The 21,635-nt window shown below is 34.0% G+C and overlaps 1 protein-coding gene across 18 annotated transcripts in view; it reads right to left on the reverse strand.

The window, feature by feature from the left end:
- TAF2 (TATA-box binding protein associated factor 2) overlaps positions 1 to 21,635 on the reverse strand; it is an 80,004-nt gene that overhangs the window by 45,542 nt on the left and 12,827 nt on the right. For 13 of the 18 annotated variants that reach the window (XR_004346433.1, XM_032609798.1, XM_032609791.1 and 10 more), the window contains 12 exons: positions 16,732 to 16,850; positions 15,258 to 15,399; positions 13,803 to 14,034; positions 12,427 to 12,611; positions 11,002 to 11,115; positions 9,304 to 9,403; positions 7,586 to 7,671; positions 4,536 to 4,671; positions 3,373 to 3,527; positions 2,610 to 2,724; positions 2,150 to 2,259; positions 233 to 298 (listed from right to left, as the gene is read on the reverse strand). Coding sequence is in view for 17 of the 18 variants with exons in the window: in XM_032609791.1 (XP_032465682.1) it covers positions 233 to 298; positions 2,150 to 2,259; positions 2,610 to 2,724; positions 3,373 to 3,527; positions 4,536 to 4,671; positions 7,586 to 7,671; positions 9,304 to 9,403; positions 11,002 to 11,115; positions 12,427 to 12,611; positions 13,803 to 14,034; positions 15,258 to 15,399; positions 16,732 to 16,850 (1,560 nt within the window). In the remaining variant the exon portion in view is untranslated. Of the gene's footprint in view, positions 1 to 232; positions 299 to 2,149; positions 2,260 to 2,609; positions 2,725 to 3,372; positions 3,528 to 4,535; positions 4,672 to 7,585; positions 7,672 to 9,303; positions 9,404 to 11,001; positions 11,116 to 12,426; positions 12,612 to 13,802; positions 14,035 to 15,257; positions 15,400 to 16,731; positions 16,851 to 21,635 lie in introns of those variants that run through there. The other 5 variants (XM_032609804.1, XM_032609799.1, XM_032609805.1 and 2 more) reach the window with 4 other exon arrangements.

Raw genomic sequence — 21,635 nt, forward strand, 5'->3', positions numbered from 1 at the left:
TCAAGGCTACTTCCTCTGAATTTCACCTGGGCCAGGCTAGATTTACTTTTCTCTCTTTGATTAATTATAATTTTATGTTAAAATTTGTTTTCAACATAAGGTTTTTATTGCCTTCTGAAAGTATTAAATGCACTAATTTCAGGACATTTACATACTTTTAGATGTAAATATATTACAAGACAAATGAGAATGCAGAAAATGTTATATCCTTAAACTTAAGTAACTAACTTACTCCATTGCAGAAAGATCCATGTCAACTTCTTCTCCATTCATCAGTGGAATTTTTTTCTTCTTATTCCTACATTTAAGGAAAAGTAAGTCTGAAAATTGTGACATTTCCAATTCTGAAAACAGATAAAGAGCAGCTGAAGTTCAAATTAAGAATTTCACATAGTGTTGAAAGATATCCTAAGGAGGAAGAGATAGAAAATGTAATGGAATTTAAACACCACAAAACCTGTCTATTTTGAAACTGAAGGGAATGAAGTAAATGATATTAAAATGTCTTCCTGATCAAAGTTTAACAAAAATCAGAAATATACAACTAAATGTTAACTTAAAACATATATATATTCCCAAAAACTGGTACCTGGAAGTCTTACACAGAAAGATAAGAGATCTACCAAATAAGGAAATCCTTTATAAAAAAACAAAAAAATAACCAGGCCTGAAATGAGACATGAATAATTCTGAACATGTTATGTACATGCAAGGTGCTGTCCTATATGAAATAAAGCAAGTGGTAAACTACAAAACATCTTAACAGTACTGATTAATATGTATAAATAATATGCACAAGATTTAAGATAAGCCAAAACAAAAGCAACTGCTTCCATGCAAATTACTCCTGAATCATAAAATCTACCGGACACTACACTAAATGCATGGTCACATGAGGACAAAATAGGAAAAGAGAGCACAGTCTTTTTATGTTCCTCACACCAAAGGATACATAAATGACATGCTATTACTACAGAGAAAACAAAACAAAGGAAATATTATGAAAAGGGTAGCAATCAGATGTTCTCGATTTCAAAGGTGCACAGGACAAAAAGAAGAAGAATTTCACTCTGAACTAAGAAAGAATTTTCACAGAGAATGATTACAGAGATTTCAGAATCAAGTTCTCTAAACGCCTTCAAATCAACTGACATTCTTGTCTGTGTGAGATAACCTAAGTGTAGTCATAAGTATAAGACTTCTGTCTCTGAAATTTTGATATTTCTACACATTCCTTTCACTATTCAGAGCATATGCTAATAGCTGAATTAAGAAACAAAAAAAGTGGTAAAGAAAAAATATATTAAACAAAAGATGAACCATTGGACATTTTTTAAGTAAACTGGTAACGTGCCTTTGAAAGACATCAAGAATGTTCTTTCAGGGCATGGTGATACAGAGAAAAGGGAGAGTAAAGGAGACGTAGTAAAGAAGATGCAGGGGCTTTTCGTGACATATGTATTCAGCTACTCTCCTTATAGTCAATGACCATTTCCCCAATATTTTCTATAGATATTAATCAAATGAGACTAATAAGAATGAACCTAAGCGATTTGTCTTGAAGTTTTCCTGGCTCCAAAAACTCAAACTTCCATTCCACTTCCCCCGTCCCTACAAAATAAGGATTCTCAAACCTAAATTTTAAAATTAATTATTTAATTCTAAGGATACGAATGTTGTCAAGAACAGAAAGCAAATAAAGAATGTTTGGGGACCTCCCTGGTGGCACAGCGGTTAAGAATCTGCCTGCCAATGCAGGGGACACAGGTTTAAGCCCTGGTCCGCGAAGATCCCACGTGCCACAGAGCAACTAAGCCCGTGCGCCACAACTATTGAGCCTGTGCTCTAGAGCCCACAAGCCACAACTACTGAGCCCGTGTGCTACAACTAATGAAGCCTGCACACCTAGAGTCCATGCTCCGCAACAAGAGAAGCCACCGCACAGCAACAAAGACCCAACGCAGCCAAAAATAAATAAATTAAAAAAAAAAAAAAAAAAAAGAACGTTCGGTAATACTAACTTGAAGTAAAAGGGGGGGAAAATATTAGATAACATGTTCTCTACTTAAAAATTAGGTATACATTAGGGTTTTTATTTTGGCATTTTAATCTGTGAGACTGAAGTTTATAGTTAAGATCCAATGCCTACCTTCTGCTTTTGGAATGGCAGGGTATATCATGTTTAAGACTGTTTTCTTCAATTTGCAATGTATGATTGAAGGATCCATCTAACTCCTGTACTGTCACTTTAAGTGGTCCCTTTAAAAAGAAACATACTGTTCAAAGATAGTACTAGAAAAAAAACCAATGTGTGTTCTTATGTGTACAGGTATATATATCAAGATATAACACTATACAAGACCTCCATGTGGAGACACAGAAAGGCGGCTGGTACCAGAGGTGGGGATAATTGGGAGAATTTGTTTCCTCCAAGATCTGTATCAGCAACCCTCTTCTCCCTTCCCTGACACTTGGTGCTTTCTCAATTTCATTCTTTGCAAAAAAAATCTCACTATGAAACTTCCAACCAGCTCCCCAACCATAAACCCTTCCTTTATTTAAACTGGCGAGAAAGCAGTGCAGGAGGCCATTTTGGAAAAAAAACTTACCACATATTTCTGAGTTCCAGGAGATGTATAATCTTGTTTTATTTCCAATTCCAAGACATTTCGTTTTCTATTAAAGGCAAAACTTCCATAAAATTTTACCACTCCGCTCTGGTCTCTGAAGAATTGTAAAGGAATTTTTGCATACTAAAATAAATACGTACTAAACAAAATAAATTATTCATTAGGGTAGTAATAATTTTCAAATGCATTCCCCCTGGTTCAAAGCTTAAGAGCGTACCCCACTCTAAACCAGGTGGCAAAGTATTCAAAATTCTTGTGAAAAATGTTTCCCCAGATTTAAAAAGAAATTCTGAAACATTAAGAAATTAGTTTTTTTGAAAGAAGCAAAACCACTCTACTGGGTTATTAATATACTGCCTTGAAATGAAAAAAATGTAACAATTGAAAAGTTCCAAGATACCACTCAAATTGTGCCAACCTCTAACCACATCTAGAAGTCACCAGACCACTGCATCTTACAAGTAATCCTACAGGCCTGTCTGGTGGATTATTTACCTCCCTCACCATCAAACCTATTGCTATACTCACACACTAAAAGGTACTTTATGCCAAATTTTACAAATACAGATGTGTATGTATGTGTGTCTCAATACTTAGTAGGCACCTTAGAGGAAATGATTTACAGTTCCTGGTTATTTCTACTATTACTTACCTCCTTTCATCCCGCAAAGCCCTTTTCTTCCTCCTTCCCCTTATACACATAACCTTCCCTCCTTTGCTGAACTGCTATTGAAAAGGATACACCCACTGCTTTATTAAAGGCTGGATGTCTTTGCCAGAGACATTCGAGATGGATTTCAAAAATCCAGATGTGGAAACCAACATCTGACTCCACATATGTGACTGGAACTTCTGAGATGAAGCAGTACTAGCCAAACTTAGCAGTTTATTGAAAACCTGCAAGAATCAAAGTATCATTTAGTTTGTATAAGATAATATACATTGCTTGCAATTCTGTACTATTCCCACTTTGCATTATAACTTTATTATAGACAATTACAGAAGACAATTTCACATCTTACTTCATTGATTGTTTTAGTTAAAGACTATTAGCAGTGAAAGCATGAAAAGATTTAAACAGCCAGACTATAAAATCATTCTTCCTCTAAATATAATTGAATTTTAATGACATCCTGGCCAGACAATGAATACTGTGTTTTTAAGAGCTATAATACTATACAACACCTATAACATATTGTGCTACGAGCTTTACATAGGAACTACACGTTCTTTAAGAAGTTGAGAACACTCATTTGCATTTATACCACTCTAAGAAGTGAACCGGCTCTTTACAGACCACATCTCATTTAATATTTCTGCTCTTTAAAGGCAAGATAAAGGACAGAAGGATTCAAGAAACTTAACTTTAAGGCAAATTTAAAATGCTTTTTAAAAAAAGATTACTAAAAAGTTATTTTCCACTTACCTCTAAGAATATTATCAATGGAAAAAGAATAGCTGAGCATTTATAATACAACTGGCTTTCTATTACCTCAACTAGTACATATCAACTATTTCCGCCAAAACTTGCTTAAAACATATGGCAGAATTTAGCGATAGCAAAAATAACCCTCTTTTAGATAAATGTGCTTTTTTCTATTGAAAATATTTGTAAATGGCACTTCATCCTCAATATTCTAAATAACGCCAGACACAAAATCATAGCATAAACAGGTTTTACTTTTAACCTCACATTTTAGTTTTATCTTCATAAAAATCCTGCATTAAGTGGGTCAAGTATTCATACCCACTCTACATCTGAGGAAACACAAACAAAAAGAACAGGTTACTTACTGGGCAAACAGCTAATTGGATGTCCTGACTCCTATTCTACAGAATAGTATTCAGATTATATACATATAGAACAGATCTTTCTTTACAATTGTTAAGTTCTTTAATACTTACTTGTAACATAAATTCCATACTGATCCTGTTTTCAATCAATCTCATCACAAGGTGAGCTTTACACTGAAACATAGTGTAGTATTCCCAGGAGAGCGTATGTGGATGCTTTATGGAAAAGTGTAGATGGGATGCTGGACTAAAAAAATAAACAGATTTGTTTAATATAACAAATTTGAATTAAATAAACAATAAATTTCATAGCTACATCAAGACAATAAATCAAAAACCTCATGGGAATACCTTAGCAATTTCCTTAGTATGAGAGCAACGAAGACTAGGAAACATCTAAAAATAACTTAACTAGACATAAAGGAAAATTTGAATGAACAGAAACACATGCCAACCTCCTGGTAGGAAGACACAATAGTGTACTATTTCAATGCTTTCCAAATTCATCCATACAATCAATGCAATTCCAATCAATATCCCCAGGTTAAAGCATATACAAAAAACATTCAAGATGGATTACATATCTTAAACAAAAACAATTATAAAAGTACTAGAAGAAAATAAAGGAAAAAAATATCTTTTCATAATTTTGGGGTGGGAAAAATCTTCACAAGGAAAAATATAAAATCCAGAGGACATAAAGACCAGACTATGTAAAAATTAAAAATTCTGACATGAGATCATCAGTAAATTAAAAGATAGGTACAGTCTGTAGAAAATATTTACAACATACATGAACATTTAAGGTGTTTATACTTTTTTATTATTTCAAATAATGCTACAGTGATTATCTTTTCATACATGTGCAGTATTTCTGTATGGCAAATATCTAGAAGAATAATTTCTATATGATAACATACTCAGAAGTTGAATTGCTCAATCTAAAAATTACCCATTTTAAAATTCTGATTGGTACTAACAAATTACCCTTCAAAATCAGTGTACCAAATTACACTCTCACAATCAATGTGTAAGAATAGTCATTACACTTCCTTAAAAAAGCATGGCATACTGAAATATAAAATTTTGTAATTTGATATTTGAAAAATTACTTTTATACTCCACTATTACTTCTGGGCTTATGGACAGCAATATGAAAAAGGTTAAATAAATTCCAAGGTATAACGGAATACTATATAGCATATAAATAGAACAAAGTAAATTCACGTACAGTCACATGGAATGCTTGCCAAAATACCGATACGGTTAATTTTTTAAAAAAAGAGAAGTACACAGTAACACGCATGACTAAATTGTATTTTGTAACTGTCATATACACATAAATAAAGACCAGAAAAAAAAGAGGTCTGGAAGACAATATACCAAATTTATAATCAGGTTATCTCCAAGAGAGGAAGTAATGGGAGTGAGAAGTGGAAAGAAGGCTAAAAAAGATCTTTTACTTTTTACTCCACATACTTCTGAACTGTCTTGTTTTGAATCTCTTCAAAGAGCATGCATTCATGTGTTGCTTTTATACATAAATTTTGAAAATCAAGCATACAAAAGGAACTAAATAAATGGACAGAACAAAGGTAAAAGCATTTAGTGTAAACAATTATTTACACACAATGGGAATGCTCTAATTATATGCTGGGAAACTGCCATATAGCAGGCAGTCAAGAGAAGAAAGGGAAAGGAACTAACATTTTAATGAGTGCATACTATGTAAAAGCTTTACCTCAAGTAATCCTGGCAACAAACATGGTTAAGATGGATAATCATTGTTGTTTTACACATTAAAACACACACTCACAAAGGTTATACAATTTTCTAGGCTCACAAAAATCAGTAACTACAAAAATCCAAGTCTGTCTAACTCCAAATTCCTATGCCTTGCCACTGACCTAATCTTGTCTCAGTGACCATACTTCCACCAAAGAAAAGACTACTGATTATACAACTTGCAGTTTCTTAACCTTTGTTGTACTTTAGACACTTGGGTAGTCTGGTTAATCCTATGGACCACAGAAAAAACTGCTTTTAAATGTGCACAATAAAATACACAGGTTTACAAAGGAAACCAATTATAATGAAATACAGTTATCAAAATATTTTTTATAACTATGACATTACCAACATATGTGCTAGTTTATTAATGCATTAAATAACAAGACCTAGCAGTGGTCTACTGTACTAATTTTAAGGTAATGAGTGCAAAGAATATTTCAAGATACTTGCTAACAATTAAAATGTGACAAGAAAACATCCATTTCTACTGTTGACAAAGTCACAGCACTGTCTGTTACCTACAGTCATAATTAAAAGAAATATAAAATTTCAGTTAATGGTGAGTAAAAAATACAGAAAAACTTTCCCACCCAATTCAATCCATATTCCCTTAGAGAATTCATGGACCCTAGAACAAATAAGAATCCCTGCTAGTACCATTATGTTGTTATAAGTGGTTGTCTCAGTGACTTGCTAAAAAATAGAAAGGGAAAGAAAAGAAGGAAAGTGAGAAAAAGGGAAATAAAAGAAAAGAGGGGGGGGCTTCCCTGGTGGCGCAGTGGTTGAGAGTCCGCCTGCCGATGCAGGGGACACGGGTTCGTGCCCTGGTCCGGGAAGATCCCACATGCCACGGAGCGGCTGGGCCCGTGAGCCATGGCCGCTGAGCCTGCGCGTCCGGAGCGTGTGCTCCGCAACGGGAGAGGCCACAGCAGTGAGAGGCCCGTGTACCGCCAAAAAAAAAAAAAAAAAAAAAAAAGGAAAGAGTAAATAAGTGTCTAGGTAGCTGACCATTCAGATAAACAGGTATAGGTAGGATGTGTTGATGCTGAAATCATCTACTTAGCCTTTTCTATTATTTTTAAACATTTATGAGAATAGTACAATATATTAGCATTAGGAAATTAACATGAAAAAGAAAAAAGCTTTATTATTTTTAGTCTTTTTTTAATGTTTAAATCCATTTACAGTCATCACATGCAAAAGTAATGAAAGGAGTAATTAGAATACTACCAATATCTATGGGCTCAGTATTATTACAGACCATTATTAACACTTCTTTGGCCTGTGTGGGCCTCGATACACATACAAGTGATCCTAAAAGACTAATCCCATAAAACAAGGTTTGTAGTATCTCTGAACAATAAACATACTTATCCTTCTCTTTTCCTCCACCAAATATGGGATGTAATAAAACGCCACCAGTTTTTAGTTCATACGCCACTATTTTGTCCAGCTCCTTAAAAAGACATAAAAATAGGGGTCAGTGAAAATTATTTTACATATCAAATTTTAGAATTCAACTGTGGTTTCCAATTTCCCGGAATCAGAATGGAAATTTCTGAAAATAAATGAAATGCATTTGAAGGGTAGTTTATGTTATAAACAAAGCAGACTACACAACTGGCCGAATGATAGAGCCAAAAAGCCTTCTCTACTTTATGACTTTAGGGCTGGCCAGTAGCCTGGCAAGTTTTCCTAATGGCTCTGCCCAACCTCTCTGACCTGTTCTCCAAGTTTATTTCTTCCTTCTCTGTATTTTGCTTCTGGTGGAGGATTTAAGCAAGTAAAAACAAATAGGGATAAAATTATGACAGGATCTATAATTTTAAAACTTCTCTAGTTTTCTTTAATATGACAGATCAAAATGAAAAAATAAAAGTTTAAGTGGAAAAAGACAACACAACTGTGCTGGAAATTCATGACTAGTGTAGGTAACATACAAGCAGTACAGAGAAGTGGGAAAAATCATAATGAAGTGGTTAAAAGTCAGGTTTGAATCCTGGCTCTACTACTTACTAGCTGTGTAACTTTAGCCAAATAACTTAACCTCTCTGTGCCTCAGTTTCCTTATCTGTAAAATGCAAATAATAAGAGTAGCTAGGAGGATTAAGATAGCTACTATTTATAAAATGTTTGTAACAGTGCCTGAAACACTTTAAGTTTTTGAAATTAAAAATGGACTCTTCAGTTCTAGATGTATGAATCTTTTATAGTTCTCGATATTTGAAATCTTTTGCAATTACTTTTTGGCTTACTTAAGTTTAGGTTTAGATGGTAAAAGTATATAAAATGAGAAAAGAAGGAGGATAGAGGGGGTCTATTTAATGAGGCTATTAAAGGCTGAAATTTTTCCCCCTGAGAGGTGAGAAGATAAACATGGTATGATTAAAATGTATATGAACAGAATGGGCTAGGTAAAATACAACTGACTTTCTCTTTTTGGCCAAATCTTTAAATAATGGGAAAAGATGTGAAAATGACAGAGAACATAAATACACTGAAGGACTAGCCAACATACAATAAGTACTTATTATGACCTAGGCATTATGCACATCACACGTATAACGTCTCACAATCCCTGTCCATACTAGTAGTAGCAGTAGATACTACTAGTAGTAGCAGATACTACTACTACTTACTCTCCTTATACAAAAGACACTTGGAAAGATTAAGCAAAATCATAAATAAAGCTTGTGAATGTATGAAGCAAAACGAAAAGCAAACTGACTCCAGAATCTAGGTTCTAAGCCTAAACAAATTTAGAAAGCACAAAATTACATTAAAAATGACTACTATGAGGAGCTGGAATATATCTAACAACTAACTTGATGTTTAAGGAGCCTAAATATTCTCGTTCTTAGCAAAAAAGTCTTTGGAGGCCAACACTGACAATGGAAAGCAGATAAAATAGACCATTAGTCTTTCTCTGTAAAATGATTCTCATTTTGCTGGAAAAACTCAAGGACTTTCAAATGACAATAAGTATTTTATAGTTACTAAAAAATAAAGGACACATGACTTGAAAATCTGGAGAACACTAACATGTCTTATTGACTTCTAAGTGGAAAATGGATCTAGTTGCTTTTACCTCTTTAATCCAATGGCGATATTCATTAACACCAAAAGTTTTTTTCATCCAGAGACCATAAATATAGCCTGAAATTCCCTTCAATACCCATTCATCAGACCTAAGCAAAAAGTCAAATAATAATATATCATTTTATATATTTTAATATAAATAAAATATAATAAATTTTATTATTTTAATAATAAAAATTCTTCAGATATTTTTGGCCAAAGGCCAAAGAGGGTAACAGAACAAGCATTAGCATGTACTTCTCTGCCTTCTTAAAGAAAATGAAAGTTATCAAACCATTTGGTTTTCCCACTTCCTCTGACTGAATTCTGCCTATCCATTCATTGTACCTTCTTCACATCTGGCATCAACTTAATTATAAGACCACTTTATACTCTTGGTTCAAGGTACCTATGTTTGTGCTTTGCTCTGGCAGTACTGCTTCCCTTATACCCAAGTCTGCCCATACTGTCTGCCTCTAAGGAAAGAGGTGCACATAGCCAGGACCATACTGCTCAATTCTTTCTTTTTTTTTTTTGATTGATTGATTGATTGATGGCTGCGTTGGGTCTTCATTGCTGTGCATGGGCTTTCTCTAGTTGCAGTGACCGAGGGCTACTCTTCATCGTGGTGCCCGGGCTACTCACTGTGGTGGCTTCTCTTGCTGCAGAGCACGGGCTCTAGGCACGCAGGCTTCAGCAGTTGTGGCTTGCGGGCTCTAGAGCGCAGGCTCAGAAGTTGTTGCGCACGGGCTCAGCTTCTCCGCGGCATGTGGGATCTTCCCAGACCAGGGCTCAAACCCGGGTCCCCTGCATTGGCAGGCGGATCCTTAACCACTGTGCCACCAGGGAAGCCCCAATACTGCTCAATTCTTAAAAGTCCACATTCTTTTATTACCAATCCCATGCATAATTATCAGTGAGATTCTAAGACCTCAAGTTTAATTACTTATTTTTTAGTTTCTTAAGTGGAAAGGCAATGACACCTTTCATTCATTTATTTATTCGTATGTTTATCCATTCATTCATTCGTTCATTAAAACATTTTGTCTATCATGTTCCAGATACTATCCTTTAATGAAACTATGTCTTAGGAAAATTACAAATCAAGAAGTCTTACCCTCCACCCTTTCCCCTCCAGAAAGAAAGAAAAAGACACCAAGACTTACATACTATAAATTATAATCATAAGTTATAATCTTAAGGGAATTTTGTCTATTTCTTCAAATGCATCTCAAGTTTAAAAAAGAAAATAAAAAGTGTTGTATTTCTCACATCTTTCAAGCAAATTAGCACAAATCTAGGAACTAACAGGAAAATCCCTATAGCAACATCACTATTGTAGAGGACCATTATTTTACCTTAAGTATTACCAATTGCACTGAATACTGACATCAGAATTCTAACTATAGTTCTCTGTACACTGAAGTCCTTGTATCTACAGTATTTATTTAGTTCTTTAAGAACTGATGTTATCAAAATTCTTACCTTATTCTTATTGCATATTACAAAATTAACTCTATTGATATACTGAGGACATGGCCAAAAATTTAGGATGAAATTTACACTGATTACTTTTCTTTAAATATATGTAATAGTGTCTGTTAATTATCTGCAGTTAGGACAAAGTTCAACTTACACTGCAGGAAAAGAAAATAAAAATAAACTTTCCTGATTCTTCTCAGTAGTTGTAAACTTTGAAATTACTCACCAAGACATTCTGGATATGAAACATCCAAAAAACTGCTGGGCTAAGGACTGGGCTAAACACCTTCTAGTCAAAGGTGTCTCATCTATAATCATGGCACTGTGTAACAGATTTGTGCTGGAATTTAAAAGAAGAGATAGCTCATTATAACCAAGAAATAAATAATTATTCAATCAAAATAAAATAATCACACTTTTAAAATAACAGAATTTAATTAATACATAAAAGAGAAAAACCAGAATACTGTCCCCAACAGCTTTTACAATTTTAGTTGAAATTCATAATCTTAATAACTTTTGTTTAAAGCAAGGACTGTAATGTTTCCCACTGATTTCCATGAAAAATATAAATACCCTTTTAGGAGGGTAGGGGGTTGCAGCATCAATCAGAAACTGGTATGTTAAGCAGAGACTGATCTTTTTATGAAGGGCTCTTCTAATTTCAAAAATCTTTTCCTAATAATACTTTAATGTTTTGTGCTATATTATTTACTTTCAAATGCACTGACCCATCAGATTGTCTAAACAACTCGGAAGAATGCAAGAACACTATTATTATATCCATTTTACAGAAGAGAAAATAGACCCCCCCAAAAAGATGACTGACCCTGAGACATATAACTTCTAAATTTGGCACTTTTCAAGGAATGAAAGAAGGGAGGGAGGTAAAGAGGGTAAAAGAAAAAAGAAATAAAACTTTCTTTTTTTTTTTTTTTTTGCATACAAATTTCTGATGATATCAGTAAATTTTTAAATAGTGCTAGGACAAAAACCTCACTAGATACCCATATAGTAACTTGTATCATTTTTGTTTTTAATGCATAAGCCAAAAAGAGACTAAAACACATATGTAAAAAATTAGTATCAGTTAATTCTGGATAAAGATACTATGAATCTTTGGGGTTATTTTGAAATGTTCTTCTTTATGCTTTTCTACATTTTTCAATTTTGAAAACTGGATTTTCTACAAAGCCAACCATAACTAAATTGAAGGGAAAAGGTTCAAACTGCATCTTAAAATTGATCACAGGGGCTTCCCTGGTGATGCAGTGGTTAAGGATCTGCCTGCCAATGCAGGGGACCCGGGTTCAAGCCCTGGTCTGGGAAGATCCTACATGTCACGGAGCAACTAAGCCCGTGTGCCACAACTACTGAGCCTACGCTCTAGAGCCCGCGAGCCACAACTACTGAAGCCCGTGCACCTAGAGCCCGTGCTCTGCAACAAGAGAAGCCACCGCAATGAGAAGCCTGCACACCACAACGAAGAGTAGCCTCCGCTCACCACAACTAGAGAAAGCCCGCACACAGCAACAAAGACCCAATGCAACCAAAAATAAATAAATAAATAAATTTAAAAATTGATCACAAAATAAATAACCTATCTTCACATCATTAACCTAATTTAGGCCTTTTGAATTTGGATACAAACCTAAAAATGCTCATGGAAGCATAAGCAGCCACTTCAACATAAGCCTCATCGATGAATACAGTCTTAAAACAAGAATATGGGTATCGACATGTAAGAATTTCTTCATAAAACTCAAAAACTTCATGAAGATACGACGTGGTATGTTTAAGCAATGGAAGAAGCTGAGGTAAACAAAAATGAGTAACCTAAAAATAAAAAGCAGGGAAGATCATTAAATAAAAGAGTTAACTGAAATCTTAAATTTCCTAAATATCTCAGTTATAAATGAAGTTGCATATAAATCCCTGCCCCCCACCTTTTTTTTTTTTTTAACAAATCCGTGGCACTGAGAGAAAATACTGGTATGAAATTAGTGACTATTTACTATGTTTACAAAATATTCATTACACTTAAGACTTAAATTCATGATGGATTATAAGTCTGAAATGCTTAGATCCAATGAAAATGATAACTTTGGTTCCAAATTAAAGTTTCTTTTGCATATGCATACAAAACAATCTAAATTTCCAAGGCTTATTGTAAACCTGCCTTTGATTCATAAATATCTAACCTAGTGAATACTGCACATCATAGTACTATCTTAAATAATTAACAGTCATTATACTATCTTCAGTACATATAAAAAACAATATGAAAACTGCAGGGAAGCTTACTGGTAGTGAGGAGATAAGAAATATCAGCAACAGAAATAATTACATCTTACATTAATCCCACTTTGGACACAGACACTCAAATATCACATACTGTCTCACTGTCTCTTATTATGATTCTGTGCCAAATGAACAACATCAATAACGACGTATCAGTCTGACTAGAATGACTCAGCAAAGTTTCATGAAGACTACATTTATGCTAAACTTTATGAATTGAACAAAAGTTTCACAGGTAAGGAGAGGGGGAAAAGAGGACATCCTAAACAGTCAAAGACGGGAAAAAATATGGTTTGGTCAGAAAAAAATCTAAGTAAACTATATTGAATATAACCACCATAAATAGAAAAGTAATGAGGAAAAAGCTAGAAAGGAATATTAGGGTCAAATTCTAGAAGCTCTTGAAAGCCATGCTAAAGAAATTTGATTACTGCAGGATATGGAGGCAAGGAAAGTTTTTAATATACAATAAAAAACTATTCTTCTGACAACACTATAAAAGAACAGATTAGAGACTACCATAAGTGAACGGTGAGCATTTATTTAACATTAGTGGTCAGGGCCCAAACTGCATGTCATTATATATTTCAGATAAAGAAACCTTTTCTCTCTAGTGATAGTTCTAACAGTTGAAAGAAGAATTAAGAAAAACTTAGTATTTAATTAATATTCTTCTGATTAGGCATGAAAGAGTGGGAGGGAAAGAAGCAAGAAGCTATGATTTACCTCATGCATATATGGATCTACAAGTATTTCAAAAGGTCCAATGGCCAAGGAGATATTCGACGCAGCTGTCGGAATGGTAAGCATGTAATGGAAGGTTTTCTTCCTCATATCATGGGTATACACTGTCTCCACCAAATCTCCATTGGAAACAGCCACCATTGCAGCATCCACTGTAAATTCTAATTTCCATGTACATAATTCAGAGTATGAATCAACACATGGGAACCAAAATCTAGAAAAAAGATCAACAGTGCAGAAAACATGTTGAAAGTATAACCTACATTGTTTCTGCCACATATAAGTTATTTTAACATTTACAGAATATGCACAAGAAGAAATTTTAGCTATTTGCCCACTGATGTTTTTTACTGAGCAACCTGAAAGAATGTGATTAAAGATAAAGTTCTGTCTCCAAATATTATTGGCAATATTGATAAAATATATCATGTAGTACCTCCAGTTTAAACCCTGAAAAGAGGTAAGCAATTCTTAGTTTCCAATTTTTTAATTAAAAATAATTTTTACTTGTATATTCATAGTCAGTTTTTATGTAGCATTCATTTTTGGAAACTAAAAATGCTTACAAGAAAGTTTTTAAAAGTACAATATTCAGAATCTATTCCATAACGTCAGGAAACTGCTTTTCTGGAGTATGTGATGCATTGCATAAATTCAAACAGTGCTGGTAAAGCCAGACATAAAATTTCTATTCAATGTTCTATTCAGATCAGGTTTTACTATGTGCCAGGGTCTGTACTTGCTACTGAAACACAGAGAAACATAAGACATCATCCCTGGCTTGGAGGAGTTAATAATCTGAGGAGACTACACATAACATAATATTTCAATAACATGGTTAACTGCAGAGCTATGAGAATGAACTACAATTACATGCAACAATAAAGGTACATCTCACTACCACAATGTTACACAAGAAAAGCAGATATAAAGAGCATAAGGCATATGCTTCCATTTACTGAAGTTCAAAGATAGGTGTAATCAATCTACAGTATTTTAGATATCAGGATGGTGGTTGCCCTATGGCAGGAGGCTATCAGGTGGGCAAGAGTGAACGGAAGTGGGTAGAAGGGGTACTCTGCGATGCTGGTAATGTTAATGTTCTCTTTCTTGATGTGAGTGTGAATTACACGAGTTTGTTCACTTGTGAAAGTGTATTGAGCTTTCTATTTACAATTTGTGTAATTTTCTGTATGTTTTACTTCAATACAAAAGTTTAAAAAATGAAAGAATTGAGACAACTTTAGAACAGTAGACTTGAAAAGGAAAGGAGGGAAGACAGGATTGAAGAGGAACACGATTCAGAAGAGGTTCAAGTAGTTGGGGATCAAGCTCATACTTCTCATTTTACACTAAATACATGTATTGCATATTCATAGAAAAAAATGCAATTGAAAAAATGAAATCAACTGAAATACATAAGAATTAGTAATCTACCTTGTGGAATTTTGATACCCACAAGAGAAAACATGAGCACCTCTCTCTGCCATACTTCCCTCTACACTGGGTACCACAAAATGAAGACCTCCTTTTGGCTGATCCAAAGAAAAATTGATGTGTATCTTTAGCACCTTTAATTCTGCAACAAATAAATACATACATACATTGATATATAAAAATATAATTAGGTAACAGTGGTCGATATAATAAGGGCAAAGACTTGCACTGAACATAAAGTGGGAATCAAAGGCTGAGCTTTACATAAAAGATCACACTACTTAACCTAGTTTAGGCTTTTACCATCTCTTTGCCTATAAGGAACTCAACAGTCTGCTTCCACTGGTGTTCTTACCTCCACTCAATTCTAGTCACTGCTACTTGTGTTCTCCCAAAATACTGGTCAGACCATATCCCCCTCTCAACATTTCTGACAATGCTATACTGCCTAAAGAAAATAGTTTAAAACTACCACATAGCTAAGGGCTTCCAGATCCAATTCAAAACTTACTTTTCAAGTTTGTTCTCTTAGTACATTCTCACACAGATTGTTAACCCTACTTGTCACTTTAAGGAGTAGGGAGTGGGGTAGGAGGGAAGGACTACCCAAAAATTTACATTATGCAGCATTATTTACTGTGTTTGATTTCTAAGTAATAAATACGTGTTGCTTCCGTAAGATTAAAGAAAGATGTTCCTTTTAATTTCCCTCAAAACATTACAACCATATGGACTTTCTCCAACCCGTGAACATGTAGTGATGACCTTCCACACCTGCACCCTAAACTAGGTAACCCCCCTGCAAGGTAAACCCCTCCCCCCACCATATACACATACAAACTATCCAAAAAGAGCAAAAACAAAACAAAGTCTTTTACTTCCTTATCTTGATTAATTTTATAAAGCAAAATAAAGGTAGGCAGAAGGTTATGTATGATAATTATAATGGCTATAACTTTATACAAGGAAATAAAGAAGATTCAGAAATAATAAGACAAAGTAAAAGTATGCAGAGTGGGTGTTAGCAGCCCTACATTCTAGCCTTGGCTCTACTACTAATTAGTGACATCCAGCAGGTCACTTACTCTCTTTAAACCTCAGATTAATCTTCCGTAAAAGGAAAGAATTGAATCAGATGACTTTTTAGGATCCTTCCTTTTATAAAATGCTATAATTCTAAACTGAGTTAATACTGTGTGGGTTCTCAAATCTTGACAAATTGTTCCAACCATCTAATTTTTGTTTTATAACTTTCGCTTTAAAAGCAACAGTGAAATGAGTTGCTTTTTGTCATAGCCCTTGATTGCTATTTTCCTGTTAGCCAATTATCTTTAAGAAAAAAAAGAGCTTCCAACTCCTGTATATTTCAACTGATTAATTTATAATTTAGGTACCATTAATTTTCATGAAAAGTTTCTAGTCACTGAATCCAACATGATTTTACTGTATACTCAACATGTTCCTGGTATTTTACCATCAACGTGTTTCCATAACTCTGATGGAACCTTAATGCAAAGTTCTCCATTTCCTGCATCAGGATCCACAGCACTAACCGCAGCTGCGTAAGCATTGGAAAAATAATTGAGATTTCTCCTGGGGAAAAAAAAAAAGAGAAAGCCAGCTTTAACAATAAGCCATATATTTCACCAAGCATTTTCTTAAATGCTTGGCACCATTTGTTTGTAACCATTATATCATCTTACATAACTCATAGGAATGCTCTTTAGCCAAGTAACTGTTGCTCTATTTCCCAAGACTAAAACTATTAAACTATAAATGCGGGCTTCCCTGGTGGCGCAGTGGTTGAGAGTCCGCCTGCCAATGCAGGGGACACAGGTTCGTGCCCCGGTCCGGGAAGATCCCACATGCCGCAGAGCGGCTGGGCCCATGAGCCATGGCCGCTGAGCCTGCGCGCCCAGAGCCTGTGCTCTGCAACAGGAGAGGCCACAACAGTGAGATGCCCGCATACTGCAAAAAAAGAAAAGAAAAACAAAAAAAAAACCCAAAAAAAACCTATAAATGCAATGGCATATATAGTCTACTCTCCAATGCTATGTGATTATTATGACTATCACATCCTTCATTAATTTTAGAATGCCAAAGCCACTACACTTTCCTAATACAAATGTAAAGAATATACATAGAATTGAAAAAATAATTATTCTTTATCAATCTGGCAAAAATTTGAATGGATTCAACAAGCTTTATAATCTGATAGAAATTAAGGTGTTTAAAACAAATCAGAATGGGAATTAATTCCTCAAAATTTAATACTGCTCCCCTCCACTCCCCAGTATATGACAATGTAACCTTAATGAAGGAGAGGAACTTTCGGATGGTTCACTGTTATATCCCCTAAATGCCACGGGACACTCAAAAAATATTTGTTCAACAGGTACCTGGCCTTATTTCCTATTGAATGAAAACAATACACAGAAGCCTTATGAAAATATGAAAATACTGTTCTCATCTGATTTTCTAATTTTATTCCATAAAAATAACTCATATATATATATATATATATATATGTATGTATATACATACACACACATATCGCATTTCCTCACTGAAATCAGTTAAAGTAATACGGAAGAAGTGGAAGAAAGAAAAAAGACAAGGAATGGCAAGAGCGAGAAAACAAGATTAGACACAATACTGTGAGCCATATTCTTGTTGTGCACCTTTATGTCTATCATCTTGCCATTAGATAACTCCATAAAGTCAAGTCAGTGATATTTCACTAGCTTAATAAATTTTTAACCTAGTTAAAAGACAAGTTTCATATACTCTACAGAGTAATTATAGGGAAAATAAAAGAGGAAAAGCCATGAAAGAAAACATTAAACTTACACACTCTCAATATGATGGAGGCCATTCCCCCCCCATCTCCAACTCTCTCCTAACTAGTAAGGATGTAATATTAACTATGACTTTTAACAACTACAAAACACAAGGTTCTAAAAGTAAAGCAGACTTCTCAATAATTTTAACACTTTCTTTCTCTTAAATATGTAAAATAAAGGTATTAAAAACTCCAGGACCACAATTAAAAAACAAATGACTGTTTTTTCACATACCATCTTTTTTTTTTTTAATTATCATACAGTAAAAGTAACTTTTTTCCTTTGGTATATAATTCTATAAATTTTAACATGTGCAACCATCACCACAATCAGGATATAGAACAGTTCTGCCATCCACAAAAGCCCCTTGTGCAATGCCCTGTGTCAAATAAATGGAATCATACAGAATGCAACCTTTTGAGGCTGGCTTATCTCACTCAGTATGTCTTTGAAATTCATCTAAGGTGTTACATGTATCTACTGTTTGTCCCTTTTTATAATGAATAGTATTACATTGAATAGACTGTACCACAGATTGTTTATTCATTCGTCCACTGAAAGACATCTGGGTTGCTTCCAGCTTTTGGCTATCAGGAATAAAGCTGCTATAAATAACTGTGTAACAGTTTTTATGTGAATTTAATGTTCATTTCTGTAGTACAAACACCCAAGAGTGGGACTGCTGAGTCATATGGTAAACATAAGTTTAGCTTTATAAGAATCTGCTAAACTGTTTTCCAGAATAGCTATACCATTCTGCATTCTCATCAGCAATATATGAACATACCAGTTGCTCTGCATCCTTACCAGTACTTAGTTAACATACTATCTAATTTAAAAAACTACTTTGTACATTTATAGGTTGCAAGTTCTTTTCAGTAAGATTTCAAAAACATGAAATCTGAAAGGTAGCTGAAGAACTTGTAATATCCCCCAGTTATCTGTGAAATTCAAAAATAAAAAAATCTTCGTTACACAAAAGGCCAAATTTAAACATTACATATTAAACCACTCATTTTTTTTAATGGAAAATTATTCTCAGTCTCCTTATTTCCTGAGAAAAGGTAAAGTGGTCCAAATAAAATGGTGAGTCATTATAAATGGAATCTATTGGAAAGTCAGTTATGAGGAACAATCTTCTCATGGCTTGGATTTCAGTGTTTCCTTTCATAATATGAATCAAAAATGTTTCCTTTCATAATAACCTAATAAAAGCCAAAAATTACAAGACAAGATTGTAAGTGTTTTCAATTTTCAGAATAATAATGATTGCAAAATATTAATATGCCCCTGCCCTATAACCACCACCCATTCTTCCTTAAGGAAACAAAGTTTAAAGATGAGTAATGTTGTAGGGGATACTTAAAAACTAGTAAATTAAGGTAATCAAAAGAATTTTCTCCAAGAACCTATTATAAACATCTATATTAAATTAAAAGAATCTCTTAATTCTTTGTCAGATAAAGAACGTGTGCTTCTTAAAACTGTGTGTGCAGATTTTGCAAAACTTAAGATTTAATTATTTGTAAACTTTTTCTCCGTTTAAAAACATTTCATGGAAGCACAATATACGTCAGAAATATATATATACACTCCAAGTATACAGTTCGATGAATTTTCACAAAACCAAAGTAACCAGCATGCAGAGCAAGAACAGAACTTTACCAGCCTCCCAGAAGCCCTCTTGTAATCACTAACCTAGGCCTGCTTCCTACCACCAAGGGTAACCTATTATTGTGACATCTAATGAGATAGATTAACAACTTAATACACATCCTTTTGTGTCTGACTTGTTTTATTCAACATTAAGTTTGTGAAATCCATCCATATCATTGCATCTAGCTGTTGGTCATTCAGTCTCATTACTTTTAGAATTCCAACAGTGTAAGAATATACCACAATCTACCATTCTACCATTGATGGGTTTTCAGGTAATTTACAGTTTTGACTATTACAAATGCTGCTGTGAACAGTTCTGCACTTTTTTCTTGGTGAACATATTGGATATACACGTAGGAGTGAGACCACCAATCATAGACTATGTATACATTCGATCTCAATTTACATTTCTATTAGCTGTGTTTGAGAGTTCTGCTCTATATCCTTGTCACACTCAGTTTTTTCTTCTGTCTTATAATTCACATACAGAATAAAATAAATAAATAAATAAGTAAAAACCAACAGAAAAATCCATTTTCCAGAAATGGAACCAATATCAAAATTAATAAAAATGACTTTTCAAAAATAATTGAAACAACATTTGATAATGATGCCATGAAATAAGGTTGCTTAGAGAAAACTCTACCTTAACAAGTTTTTCTATGAAAAAGCCTATGGTATTTCACTGATAACAAGCTCAAACTTGAATCAATTACTTTAAAGTAGCTATTTGTGAAAAGCTAATGAATTTCAAGCCACTAGAAACAATGAGTATAGACAAGAACAAAATGGCTTTACTGCTATGCATGTGTGATTACAAGTCCAAATAAGAAGAACCCTATCTAGTTCTAGGGTTACCACATTTAAGAAAACACAATGCCAAACCAGAGAGTATTCAGAGCAGGGCAAAGAGAATGGTTAACAAATTTGGAAAGAGTTTTAAATGAGGAATGGTTGAAAGTATTGAGATACTACAGACTGGAAAAGAGAAAACTTACAGGAAAACAATTTTTAACTAGCATAAGTTTGTGAACATTATAGTAAAACAGACTGTGGCTCGATGTAATAAAGAACTTCCTAGCATTCAGAAATGAAAGGGGTGCTTTAAAATATAATAAACTCTCCTGAGCTGGACATATTCAAGCAGAAGGTAGAATAATATAGGAAAAATTCCTGCTGAAGTTTTGACTAAACAAACCCCAAAGTTCTTCCAATTATGACAACTCAATTCCAAGCAATACTACTAAAACAACTGCCAGTGAGGCACTGTGGGCTGAGTTAAAATATAAAACTAGTATCCATATTACTTAACCAAAATCAAAAAAGGAATCAACCACTTCTACCATATGATATCAGTAAAATAACATTTAAAATCCCTTTGTAGACGTCTGTATTAAAATAAAGGACCTAGAAAATCTTTTTCTAAAAAAAGCAATTTAAAAAATCAATTCTAATCACTCTAAAAATTGCTCCAATCACTCAAAGTTACTTCATTTATATCTTAAGTTAGCTTCATTTCTACTGCCACTCCTTAATGGAAATGAAGACAGGAGACAGGAATTAAACTGATTCTTGAAACTCAGGAAAGTGGAGACTTTTCAAGTAAAATAAAAAAGGTCTTCTCAAAGCAGCAAAGCCTATCCAGGGAAGGAAAAGAAACAAGGAGGAAAGAGATGTCACTTTAGGCTGTAGGCTACTCATGCACAGAAACAGTCTCTCTGGTAAAATCTACATTTACTTTATTCTAAGAAGAGAGAAATGTAGCAAAAAAAAAAAAAAGAAAAACAGAAAAACCACCAAAGAGACATAGCTTCTATGGAGGCAAACTATACCTACAATATGTAAGATTCAAACAGAAAATATATTTAGAGAAACT

Source organism: Phocoena sinus, chromosome 17 (assembly GCF_008692025.1).
Source record: "Phocoena sinus isolate mPhoSin1 chromosome 17, mPhoSin1.pri, whole genome shotgun sequence".
Lineage (NCBI taxonomy): Eukaryota > Metazoa > Chordata > Mammalia > Artiodactyla > Phocoenidae > Phocoena > Phocoena sinus.